The sequence below is a fragment of the Caloenas nicobarica genome, chromosome 1 (assembly GCF_036013445.1).
Source record: "Caloenas nicobarica isolate bCalNic1 chromosome 1, bCalNic1.hap1, whole genome shotgun sequence".
Taxonomy (NCBI): domain Eukaryota; kingdom Metazoa; phylum Chordata; class Aves; order Columbiformes; family Columbidae; genus Caloenas; species Caloenas nicobarica.
The window spans coordinates 137,668,793-137,681,919 of NC_088245.1; the positions used below are offsets into that span (position 1 = coordinate 137,668,793).

The 13,127-nt window shown below is 39.6% G+C and overlaps 1 protein-coding gene across 3 annotated transcripts in view; it reads left to right on the forward strand.

Moving 5' to 3' along the window:
- USP25 (ubiquitin specific peptidase 25) overlaps positions 1–13,127 on the forward strand; it is a 97,629-nt gene that overhangs the window by 64,023 nt on the left and 20,479 nt on the right. For all 3 annotated transcript variants that reach the window (XM_065626760.1, XM_065626761.1, XM_065626762.1), the window contains exons 11-16: positions 2,601–2,728; positions 3,515–3,610; positions 3,914–4,075; positions 5,866–6,074; positions 7,336–7,406; positions 11,043–11,271. In XM_065626760.1, coding sequence (XP_065482832.1) covers positions 2,601–2,728; positions 3,515–3,610; positions 3,914–4,075; positions 5,866–6,074; positions 7,336–7,406; positions 11,043–11,271 — 895 coding nt within the window. The remainder of the gene's footprint in view (positions 1–2,600; positions 2,729–3,514; positions 3,611–3,913; positions 4,076–5,865; positions 6,075–7,335; positions 7,407–11,042; positions 11,272–13,127) is intronic.

The window sequence follows — 13,127 nt, forward strand, 5'->3', positions numbered from 1 at the left end:
TGTTTCCATTTTTGTGTTATCAACAGAATTTTATAGCATCCTTTATGCACTCCCTTTTTCTGATCAGCTATTGTTGATGAAATATTGACGAACCAAATCAGATGTGAACAAGCATTTTCAAACGCATTTACACACCTTATTGGATGTGTTCTTTCACAGGATGTTTCAATTTTTTTTATTCCAGCAGTTGTAGAAAAGTCGTCTTAAAATGAGCATGTTTCCCGAAACATAGCTAGAAGAAAAAAAAAAAACAACTTGTAAATATCTTGGTACAATCCCAATTTCAGTTTCTTTATGCCAAGTGAAATCTTGAATGTACTTACTGCAACAGTATGATTGTTCATCTTATGGACTGAATGTTGTCTTGCAGTTAAAACTTATGTGCATTCGTGCATAAAATATCAGTTCAGTTTTAAATGCTTGACTGGAAATGTCAGGCTTTTTTTTTTTGAGGTTTTTTATAACCTGTAACGTCAGGAGAATATGGGGAACAGAATGATAGACATGTAGAGGTCCAGAGTGCTAAGCTTTGAGTTCCGTGAAACCGTTAGTGTTTTAATCAGCTTGGCTTCTTAGCATGTGGAAATGGAAGTGAAATAGTCATATGACACATTGACAACAGTGGCAAAACAAGAAAAGTAATGTGTTAAGTCTTAATCTAGTAAAACATTACTGCATTATTACCAGGACCAAGTAAATTGCTTCATTTCCCCGAACTGGTTGCTGCTATTAGTAGTTCTGTTTAAACATAATGCTTCAAAGATGTTACAGTGTGCTGGGAGGTTTGGAAATACTGAAGGAAGCTGAATTTCTTGTAGTTTTAACGAAGTCTATCTGTACTGAACAAAGACTTCAAATGGCATTCATCTGAGCTGGTAGATACCAAAGCTTAAAGAGAATAATATTGATGTGATAGTCACGTGTGTTAAAAGATTCATTTTGTCTTGAAAGTAACATTCTGGTTTTTTTTCCTTGTTCCCACCATTGTCTCTAATGGGATATTCAACTTATTCTTTATGATTATTATTGTTATTATCATGATGCATTAAAGCCTCAGCCATGAAGTAGGGTGTCAGCAGGCAAGCTAACATATGAACAGAAAAAAAGAGACATTCTCTATCCCAAGGAACTTAAATCTGAATTCAAGAGAAGATGAAGGTCAATGTACATAGTTGGGCTTCAAAGTGTGGAGAAAATGATATAACATTTGTCAGCATCATGGCTGATGAACTTCAGCACATCAGTAGCATCGTTGTTGTTAAGTGATTTGGGAGCCTTTCAAGAGAAGGATTATAGGGGGAAGGGTTGTGGCGTGGCTTTGCTGACTTAAGCATTGAAATTTACTGCTATGTTAAGTTGCTAAGAGAGAGAAGTCATGATTGTCTCCTTTAAAACTGCAGAGGTGGTTAGTGGAGGCTGATATAGGCAAGAAAAGGGAAAGCATCTCATTTTGCATGTAAACAGATGGGAGGAGTGATGCTGAAGGCAAAGAACTAGGAAAATTCATCAATAGCCTGGAAATCTGTTAGTGTGACATGGCTAAGGCCTGTCAAGGGGAGAAGAGAGGAAAAATTGCACTGAGATACGGAGTGATGAGATCCTAGATCCAAATTTTAGCCATGAGCACAGGAAGAAAAGGGTGTATTGGAGGTATTGTATGAAAAGACTGTTCCAGACATTTGACTGAATAGGAGAACTTGAAATGAGCCCCAAGTCAAACGCAATGTCTGGGATGTGGACATTAATGTCAGAAATGTGTGGCAACTGTGTCTGCAGCAATCAGAGAAGCACGAGTTGATGGTTAGACATCCAAAACATATTCAATGGGTAGACTGTGGTTTTTATGTTGGAGTGGGGAAATAAAAAGGAACTGTAATGCTGGAATTGGAGTTGAATTTGTCTTGTAGTTGAGAAACAAAATATGTAAGGAAAGAAATGAGGACTAAGGATACTGAAAGAAAACTGGGATAAGGTAGTGAAAACATGTGTTGGCCCGTGGACAGATTAGCAGTGATTAGAGATGTGAGCAGAAACTTCAGGAGAGGTTGTTAGTGCGGAGGAGATTTCAGTAAAAAGTACCAGTTTTACAGTGCTGAGCGAGCTTGTCTGACCCAGAGCAGAATACCTGCTGATCCTGCTGCAGAGGTCACTAGAAACTTTGAGTGATATCAGATGAATGAAAGGGTCAGAAACTTGAGCCTGAGGCAGCTAGTGGGAAGAGCACTTGACACTGTACAAAGACTGTTCCAGTGGCCTTTGAGAGTTGAAGGAGAAGAGGACAGTGGGCAGGGCAGGTAGATTCAAGCCTACACCACTTTTGGTACAAGTGGAATGAATGAGAAAGGGAGAAGCATTCCCGCGTTCTCTGCTTTAATGCAGATAGTGATGGATAGTTGAAAAGGTCTGATGCAGCGTGGGTGACAAATGGTCTGTTTACAGTGAAGATGAAAGATGGGAACTTTGGAATGCTTTTGCCAATCCACCCTCTAAAAGCAGTTTCTTCCATAGCTATGTCAGTCTACAAGTATTGTACATTATTACTAAGGTTCTGCTATTAGAAGGCATTAATTGTGCGGTTTTCTGTTTTTTCTTCTGTTCAGCACTGGTTCACTGAGCTTCCTCCTGTCTTAACTTTTGAGCTATCAAGATTTGAGTTTAATCAGGCTTTGGGGAGACCAGAGAAGATACACAACAAATTAGAATTTCCTCCAATTTTGTATCTGGACAGGTACAGTATAATATTATCAACAAAATCCTAGTATGAGTATGAATTAAGTCTCATAAGTTTTGTAAAGTTACTGATGCATCTTATACTCACTTAAATTACAGCAAATTTCTGTTCTAGCTGGACTAGTTGTAATTTTCATGGGTTTCACCTGTTTCAGAAAATACACAGAGGTAACAGTTTGAGACCTACTGCTACTTTTTGCCAAAACCTACTTATACTTCAGTGTTTATTGCTCTAGGTAGTTGCGTACGCCGGCAAAACACTCTGAAAAATCACACTGTTTGTGTCCATTTGAGAAAGAGAGTGAGTAGTTAGGTATTTCATGGTGTTCCAGATAGACTGCATGGATTGAAGAGGATTCTCAACATCATGGCTTGCTGTTTATATGCAGAGGTGAAACACCTGGCTTTCAGGTAGATGCAGGATGTAATTTGTGAGCCTAAACAATGAAACAGGAATATTGTTGTGTGGTTGCTTCTTAAACCACTTAATTTAGAAGCTTTGTAGTGTGTGTTTATGTACATTTATAAGACACGTCCATGGCATGAACAGAGCTTTTGACACTGGGGATAAAGCATCTTCTGGAAGTTGTGGAAGGGGAGACTTAATGGGGTTACCATTTTCTTCTCAGTTCTATTTACTGCTTAGTGTGTTGTAGGTAAAACAAGGTTCTAGAGACTGTTCGTTTTTATTAGCATTAGGCAGCATGGCTGATGGGTACAGACCTCAGTTTCAGTGTTGGAATGCTATGGGCTGACATCTCTTTCTAACTTTCATGTTTTACAGGTATATGCACAAAAACAGAGAAATAACGAGAATTAAACGGGATGAAATCAAGAGACTCAAGGAGTACCTCACGGTTTTACAGCAGAGATTAGAACGGTACTATAGATAACTGTTCCCAGTGTAAACGCAAATTATATTATGAGCTATGTAGAATAATTCCTTTCAACTATGCACTTTGTGTGTAGTTATTTGCTCTAAATTTCCCTACTGTATCTCTTTTCTTTTACAATTTTTCTTGGAAACTGTAAAGTGTGGTAGTTCTGATGCATGAAATGTCGTAGGAAACGCTTTATTTAATTGCAGTCAACCAGAAAAAAGTCCTTCTTTTCTGTTTTTCTTTTTTGTTTGTTTGTTTTTGTATATGTGAGTCATGGCATTAATACGTTTTATGGTTAACAGATATTTAAGCTATGGTTCTGGTCCTAAACGATTCCCCTTGGTAGATGTCCTGCAGTACGCCTTGGAGTTCGCCTCCAGCAAGCCGGTGTGCACGTCTCCCGTCGATGACCTGGGTGCTAGTGCCCCTGCCAGCGGCACGCTGCCGGCCCAGAGCTCCCCCAGGTAAGGGCTGAGCCTGCTCGCCCAAGGTGAGAGGCCGATCATCCCTTCAGTGCAAACCCGGCTGCTGACAGTGACAGGAGGAGGTTTAACTGCTTCATTTGCCAGGTTAATACAATGAGGATCTTCTAAGGGGTGTAGCGTAAGGTTTCTGCTCTCTTCCTAGGAGTATTTTTCAGCATGACAGGCTTAAATAAATAAACTAAAATGTTAATAATCTGGGTTTTTCTCATGTGCTTGTAAAAAGGTCTTTAGGTGGAGAATTACCACTTTCAAACAAACTACAGTTCCAAATAGACACAGTATCTGGTGAGGTCACTGCTTCCCGAGTGTATTCTTCAAGAACCTGAATGTAGGCAGCATGTATGTGCTGTAGAACTTCAAGGTTTCTGGTGTACCATTTATCTGTTAACTTTTGCCTGGGAGTTAAGCTCTGTGCCTGCTTTGCGGCTGACATTTGTCACCAAGTTTGTCAGGGACCTAGCAGTCTGCCTACTTAAATACAGACTAGTCAGAGTATCAGGGGGATAAAAACAACATTATTGGACCTTTCTTATTATCGAAGCTAGTAACTATTATTAACAATTAATAGAGCATAATTTAGGATAGGGCTTGGCTAGGTGGACACTAACCAGTTTACAACAGAGGTTTTTATATTGCATTTGGAAAGTAGGGTTCAAGGTTCTGGTTCAGTCAAGATGGTTAACTTTGTAGTTCAGAGAAGTGAAGTAAATAAATCGAAAAAGCCTTTAAAAGATTTCAGATGTCTTCCTGATACAATGCCAGCAGAAATCATGATGATTAATAAGAGAAGAAAAACTTTTACAAGCTACCATTGCTTGCATGAAATACGATCTCAAAAGTAGTGTACTTTGTTCAAACTCCTATTTGGGAAGTTTATTCTGTAAAAATATAAGTATTATGACTTTTTTTGTCGATCTGTAGCAACACAACAGCATGTTAAGTGGAGTCATGTTGTCAGCTCTTAATGTTCTTAGTACTTTCTAAACTACTGAAGAGTCCGGGTTCCTCAGGCAATATCATGATGCTGTACATGAAGTAAAAAGTCAGTGGCTTGCTAGAAAGATCTTCAGATTCCTGTTATGCATATGATTACATAAAGGTGGTCTTGTTCATGGGAAGGGAAAAATCTGTAACAGGTTTTAATTTTTAACATTCTGCTGATCTTGTAAAATTCTCCTAAGCTGGCTGCTTTGCTGTTTGAATTAGAAGACTTGTTTGGAACAAGTTTAGATGGTTTGGTGCTAAATTGTCCTCTGTAAATGTCAGAGGTCCCTTCATTGCTGCTGTTCAGTTAACGTAACTTGTAGGTAGGGTATTGAAAAAGAAGCTCTGCTAGGCATAAGACACCTGAAGGAGTTATTAAACAGAGAACTTGTGTTTATTGGATTGACAAGGTGCCGTGATTTTTTTCTCTCTGGAGTTTGGCAATAAATGTTTCAAACCACAGTGATTACTCATATGACATTATTTGAAAATGCTGAACAGCATTTCAAGTCAAGCAAACTGTAGCTTGACCGATCCAATTCCTTTATCTTTGCTAACAGCAGCCAGAGTTGTTATTGTGCTAACCTGTAGTATACCACAAAGTTTTCAGAATATACATACTAACTCCGTATTGATATTTTAGGTATGTTTCCTCGATTGCATTGTAGGAAATGATTACCTTTAAAATTTCTGTTTTCAGATGAAAAGCTTATTTTTATGGTGTAGCTTTTAGTTTGTATACGTGATGATTCGGTTTTTGTATTTCATGTTTTGAATGAATGCAGCACAATAGAGCAGCAGGGGCCTTCATCTTCAGATGTTCCAAGCACATCTCCTGTACAAAGATCAGTAATACATAAACCATTCACACAATCACGAATCCCTCCTGACCTGCCAATGCATCCGGCACCAAGGCACATCACTGAGGAAGAGCTGTCTGTTCTAGAAGGCTGTTTACATCGCTGGAGGACTGAAGTAGAGAATGACACTAGAGGTAAAGCCACAAGCTGAGGAATGCATTTTCTGTCAGAAAAGATTGGTAGAAGTGGGGGAAATCCACCTTAATGTCCATGTGTGCGTTGACTTGCTTTTTTTGTCCTTCTAAACTTAATCTCTAGCACATAGGAAAGGAAGTCAGTGATTGTAGTAGACTGGAGGACCAGGGAAGTGATTTTCCCCCTGTACTCGGCACTGGTGAGGCCCTACCTCGAATCCTGTGTTCAGTTTTGGGCCCCTCACTACAAGAAAGACATTGAGGTGCTGGAGAGAGTGCAGAGGAGGGTGATGAGGCTGGTGAGGGGTCTGGAGCACAAGTCTGATGAGGAGCGGCTGAGGGAACTGGGGCTGTTTAGCATGGAGAAGAGAAGGCTGAGGGGAGACCTGATCGCTGTCTACAACTACCTGAAAGGAGGTTGTAGCATGGAGGGTGTTGGTCTCTTCTCCCAGGTAGCAAGTGATAGGACAAGAGGAAATGGCCTCAAGTTGCACCAGGAGAGGTTTAGATTTAGGAAAAATTTCTTCACAGAAAGGGTTGTCAGGCACTGGAACAGGCTGCCCAGGGAAGTGGTGGAGTCACCATCCCTGAAAGTGTTTAAAAGGTGTTTAGATGAGGCTCTTAGGGACATGGTTTAGTGCTAGAGTTAGGTTATGGTTGGACTCAATGATCCTGAGGGTCTCTTCCAACCAAAATGATTCTGTGATTCTAAGTATACCGAAGATGCAAACTGCTGGGCATTGAGTGTAGCGTACACAGGTGTTTCAATGCAAGTTTCTATGTGTGTGGCATTGCAGGGAGTAGAGTGAAAGAGGAGAGCGATCCACACCAAAGAACATCTGCAAATGTGTTTGAGCTGTCAGTGTGATACTGGCTGAGCTCAGGCTGTGACTTGGTGCTCTGCGTGGGAGTTAGGGTAGAGTGGCCCCTTCTCTGAGGGAAAATTCTGCAAATTTCTGAGCAAAGGCTTTTTGGAGTGGGTAGAGCTTATGATCTGGTTTGTTGCTCTGAGGGAAACAAGGCAAGCAGTTACACCAACAGGAATGGGCTTGGTTGAACTCTAGAAAATGAGCAGTGACATGTCACGAATCACTCTCTCTGCTTTGTCATCCAAGCAAGTTTAATATTTGGCATGTAGGTCGATAGATGCACCAAATGTGAAATGTATCCTTGTTTGAGCCTTTAATGAGAAAAAATAAAGATGTAGCCATGTGCAATTATGCAGGTTCATGGGAGAGCTGCTTTTGTTTGTTTGTTTTAGATTTACAAGAAAGTATATCTAGAATACATCGGACGATTGAATTGATGTACTCTGACAAAACAATGGTTCAAGTAAGTACAATTTCTGCATGAAATAATTCAAAATAGATCCTTTTGTCACTTTTATTAAAGTTCTTAGATACTTGAGAAGAGAGCAAGTATATAACAATTATATGGAGTGTTTTGAGAAATTGCAGTGGAAAATCGTAATGGATTTTGCAGACCTTTTAATTGTGCACAGTCAGGTGAAAGATAGCATTACAATATTTTGCAGGTGCCATGAGACAGGTATATCTCATGACATAGTTAAGTTTAAGCAACTTTGTGAGGAAAAACCCAAATATGTTCTATCACTGCTCCACTTTTTTGACTTGAATGCAGAACTTCTGTTTTTGTATAATGCAATAACATTTTCTCACCCCAATTTGACCACATTGCTAGGCAGCCTTATGACTTTAAGGTGACAACAGCACTACACACAATAAACTATTATGTTTATACTTCAATGCTTATTACCATTGTGTATTGCAGCTTCTATACTAATAGTTGGTAATTCAAGGCTTCTGATTTTAATTTGTAGTTAATAATGCCAGTGGGTTTTTTGGTGGTTGTTTTGGTTTTTTGTTACATTTCTTAAAACTGTCTAGATATAGTATCAGTCACAACCTTCACTATTAGTATAAGCTGCCTTTTAGGGAGATTCGCATGCTCTGTAATCTGAACAGCATTTTTAGAATGCTTTACTACAGAGTCGTGGCTTCTCTGGTATTTGTTATGTTCACATACTCATGTTCACTCACTTTGACAGGTTTTAAGGTTAAAGTTTACGTCCTTTGTTACTTTCTGTTAGTAAAAAGATCTATTTTCCTTCCAAGTAAAATCTGTTCAGCTTATAGTTTTCCTTGAGGTACATTTTCATTTTGTACATGGCTTGTAAGAGTTCCTGGCAGCTGAACTCTGATGTTAAGGATTTCAGGCAGACTTGCCTAGATGGCTTTATTTAAGCGTGCTACTTGCAGACTTTTTTTCCTCAATACTTGTGTTACAACAGGAAGGCTACAGGCTACATGTCATCTGACAATAAAATGAACTAATTTGGTGATCTTGCATCCAAATAACCTACTTTTGTTGCCTTGCATGTTAATAGGAAGAAATACCTCTGGATGGTGAAGATATTAGTCAGCAATCATTACAGTGGAAAAAGGAGATTACTTAGTAAAACACTTTGTCCTAGTACAGATTATATTATATAGGCTAAATATTTGTGGGTGGGTGGGTTTGGGTGTTTTGTGTGTGTTGAAACATAATTTCAGAGAGGAGGATGAAGATGATATATAGTATAGATTTGTAGAGCAGGTTCCTGTGCCATGCCTGAAAGTAGTGGCGTGTGTTAAGTGGTAGTTACGTAACAAGTAGGTAGCAAACCCATCTCACATCAGAGGCTGGAAGTGAAGGCTGCCCTTCTACAGCTCAGCTGGTTTTGTCCCTGTGGGTGTTTCGGCGTAATAGGAAGGAGGCTGGTGCATACAGCTGTCTGCTTTCCCCTGCCTACCTCTGCGCCAGGGCGACTGGGTAGCTCAGTATTGCCCATTCTCTGGGAGCAGTACTGATTGTTTCCTCTGAGTGATACAATTGGAGGACTGAAGGCTTCTCTCTTGTGAGTCAATACGGTCTGGGCATATAAAACTAGACTTTTTAAGGAAAACATAGGATACTAGGACTACAGGATACTTACTAGTGTTTGTATGATCTACTTAAGAAGCTCTTCATCTTCTCCTTGTGTCCTCTTTGATTCTAAAGAAACTACAGTTGTCCATAAAACCCTTGTCAAATTGTCATATCAAGTATGTTGCTTAAATTCTTATTTTGTCCTCCTGAATGAATAGATTTCATCAGCTGCTTATGTGATTATTTCCCTCCTTCCGTGAACTAGCTGTGAGAACATGAAACACACCTGTTTTTCCTGTGGGAATTTGTCTTTGATGTATCAGCTTTAATATGTCTGTTCTGTAGCTACATGTGACGAGAGTGGTGAAGCTCCATTTCTATTTCATGAGTAGTAAATGTAAGCTAAGAAGCTTAATGCCAACAATTTACTTGTTGTGTTGCCCTGTACTGTTAATTACTGTTGATATAAGAGCTTATTGCGAGAGACGCCTGTCGGCGCTGAGCTTGCCTGTCGCCCAGTCCCAGGCCTCTGTGGGGAACTTTCCTGGAAGCTCAGCGTGGACACCTGACAGCCAGCCCTCCAGAGCTGGGGGAAGGGCACTCAAGCTGACCCAGTTAGCATGGTTTTAAGTAAAATGATTTAAATTCACCTGGGATTTCAGTGCCCCAATTTAGAGTGAGGAAATTTTATTGTCAAAGTCTAAAGAGGCTTCACTTACCTCTTTTTAAATCAGGATCTGCTTATATTTATGTGCGTATGCATGGACTTGCAATGATTTTAAGAAGGCTTTCACACTTGTTTGATATGTTAAAAACCCAAGGGCATTCAGATTTAAGGACTTACTAGGGTTTCTTCTGTGTATACATCTCGTCTTTGGGAGATTGACAGTGCGTTTTGGCATCTGGGATGACAGACTGTTTGATTCCAGCTGCTGTGCAGTCAGTCAGCTTTACAGTTCAAGAGGGACTGTAAAATCTCCAGCACTTGCATATAGCCTGGAAGAGAATGATCAGGTTAAAAATAACTTCAAGGAGTTTCTCAAGTCATAGTTACATATGTATTTATGGTTACCGACTGTTGTGGTGCTCAAATGATATTTGCAACAAATAATGTAGTACACCTTATGTTAAACAGACCACGTATCTATAGTCTGGACTGTGACATCAGTAAAATACCATTTCAGGTTTTTCATCCTGGCTAAGCTGCTGTCATTCAGGCATACCATGCATAGCAGGGAAGATCAGTTTTCCCTTGCATGTTGCATGTGCTGTTTCAGCAGTTTAAAGTGAGCCCATCACTAAGATGCTTTTGAAAGACTTTTAAGTAAGGAAGCAGTCAGTCATTCTGCTGCTCTCTCCCTCTCTCCTTCAGATTTCCAACTACTACTATAGAAACTAAGTTTCCCATTCTTCTTCTCAGTGAACACATGTAATCTGGAACACTTTTCACATTGATCCTAGAAACTGATATCTTCCTTCTCTGCCTTCATGTGTTCCACTCTTCTCTTAGCAGTGCTTTTACTGATACGTTTAAATACTGGAAAACAGTTGCATTCCTATTCTACTGTAAGAATTTTACCTTTGGGTAATGGAAATGTTCAAGTCCCAGATATTCCCTTAAATAAACTCTCTTACTGGCACATAGAAAGCACAGAGTTTATTACCTTGAATTTGCATATATATTTCCAGACTTCAGGACACATTTCCCAGGTCAGAACTGGAGCAAATCATAGACACTCAAGGCTGACATATTTGAGGGGTTTTTATAGATACAAGGAAAGTAGGAATATTAAGGAATTAAGAAAATAGGATTGCCTGACAGTAAAGACAGCAGAGTAGACATTTATGCTGTAAACTCACAAATGTTTTTAAAATGTCTTGTAAGTAGTAGTGGTAAGTAAAGTAGTTCAAAGTTCTTTTGCTTAGAGGGTTGCTAGTTTTACCTTTTTGTTTTTCCTGTGCGTCATGTTTTGATCCCATTTAACTGGCAAGGAGAGTTTGACATTTTGGGCTTTTCGTTTTTGTTCTTTTTTTTTTAAGGTTCCTTATAGGTTGCATGCTGTGCTAGTTCATGAAGGTCAAGCTAATGCAGGACACTATTGGGCGTATATTTATGACCACCACCAGAAGAGATGGATGAAATACAATGATATTTCTGTGACAAAGTCAACTTGGGAAGAGTTGGAACGGGACTCTTTTGGTGGTTACAGGAATGCCAGTGCATATTGTTTAATGTATATCAATGATAAGGAACAATACTTGATACAAGGTAATGTTATGAATGTGTTTTCTGCGTGATATAGAATAGCTGAATATATTAATAAAGCAGGCTTCTTTCAGATGGATCTCCAGGTTTTTGAAATGGTTTTAATAATTATTGAAAATTGTATTTATGCCCATACCTGTTACTCAGGTTGTTTTTGTGGGTGGAACAATTACTATTTACTTTTAGGTTAATAAAGATAATGCCTGTGTTCCAGCATTATCAAGAGAGCAAAATAAACCAAGTTTGCTAATTTGTAAACATTTTAGCTAGGTGATCACATGTTCAGAATTATGGAGATGTTATCTCACTGAAGATTAGAACAGAAATATGGAAATACATAAATGACCCTCTTGACGTTAAAATCCTCACGTAGGGTTTTTTTTTTTTTGTAAGCTTCAGAACTCTGATGAGCATTGCTGGAGAGTGGAAGCTTGAAGCTTTATGCAGTATATAGAAATGCGAATTAGTTAGCCCTGTGTTGTAGCTTAACCTGGTAGGTAGCTAAACAGCACACACAGCCATTCACTCACCTCCCTGGGGTGAGGGAGAGAATCAGAAAAAAAAAGGTAGACCTCATGGGTTAAGATAAAGACAGTTTAATAGGACAGAAAGGGAAAATAACAATAATAACATATATAAAACAAAGTTTCACAATGTAATTGCTCACCACCTATCGACCAATACCCAGCCAGTTCCTGAGCAGTGGTCACCGCTGCCCAGTTTCCCCCAGATTTGTATGCTGAGCATGACATTATATCATATGGAATATCCCTTTGGTCAGTTGGGGTTGGCTGTCTCAGCTGTGTCCCCTCCCAGCCTTTCGTGCATTTCCTGCTGTCTCATTTGCAGGCCAGTACAAGAAACTGAAAAGTCTTTGACTGCTCAGCAACAACTGAAATGTCAATGTGTTATCATCGTTATTCTCATACTAAATCCAAAAAACAACACCACACCAGCTACTAGGAAGAAAATTAACTCTGTCCCAGCCAAAACCAGGGCACCCATCCAAACACATGGTAGCCCAAAGTAATAAGTGGATTGAGAAGATTTTTTTAGGTCATGTAGTAGTATGTAATTGTAAGGCTTGTACGGAAGGGTTTGGAGAGAGGGCAGAGATCCCTTAGCATGAGTTTTTTGGGGCCTTATGATGTCGGCTAAGGAGCTGACTGCAGGCATCCAGAGATTCAATAACAGATGGTGGAAAATTTTCATGTTCTTGTCTTTTCATAGGGCAGAAAGCTAGAATGTGCATTTGTTCAGTTTTCAAATGAGAACTGATACGAACCCTGACATTTCTAGATTGCCAGATCAGGAGTGGACTTGCAGCCATAGAGTTTATGGGTCCTGTAGGGTGGCTGTGCCACTCTGTTAATTAAGTCTGAGGCCTGCTTGCTGGGGGACAATTAGAGCTGATTGGTCCCCCAGGAGCTGGAGTACTCTTGAAATGGAGAAATAAACATTTGGCAGCTTTCTTTCAGTCTTGCAGAGACCATTCTCTAGGCAAAAAAAAAGGTTACTTCATGTAGCTGGTGTTCTTATCAGTTGACTTTCTAAATCCCTGTAGTCTCACTCTCCTTCCCCTTTTCTGCTGGTAACTTGAGTTGTGTGCAGGCCCATGTGACAGTAATGCAATCAAGCTACGGTGGGTTTTTTGTGACTTTTTCTGAATGTTCACAATCATAGGGTGCTCATAGCCCGAAAGGCTCATCTTTCAAAATGGCAATGATTTGGAAGAACATATAACCCAAAGATCTTGTAGCAATGCATCTCAGTATCAGAGGAGTGCCTGACAGATAATAAAACCAGTTAAAAGTAATATAATTTTGGGGTTTTGGTGCTGTTCTCTATGTTTCCAGTAA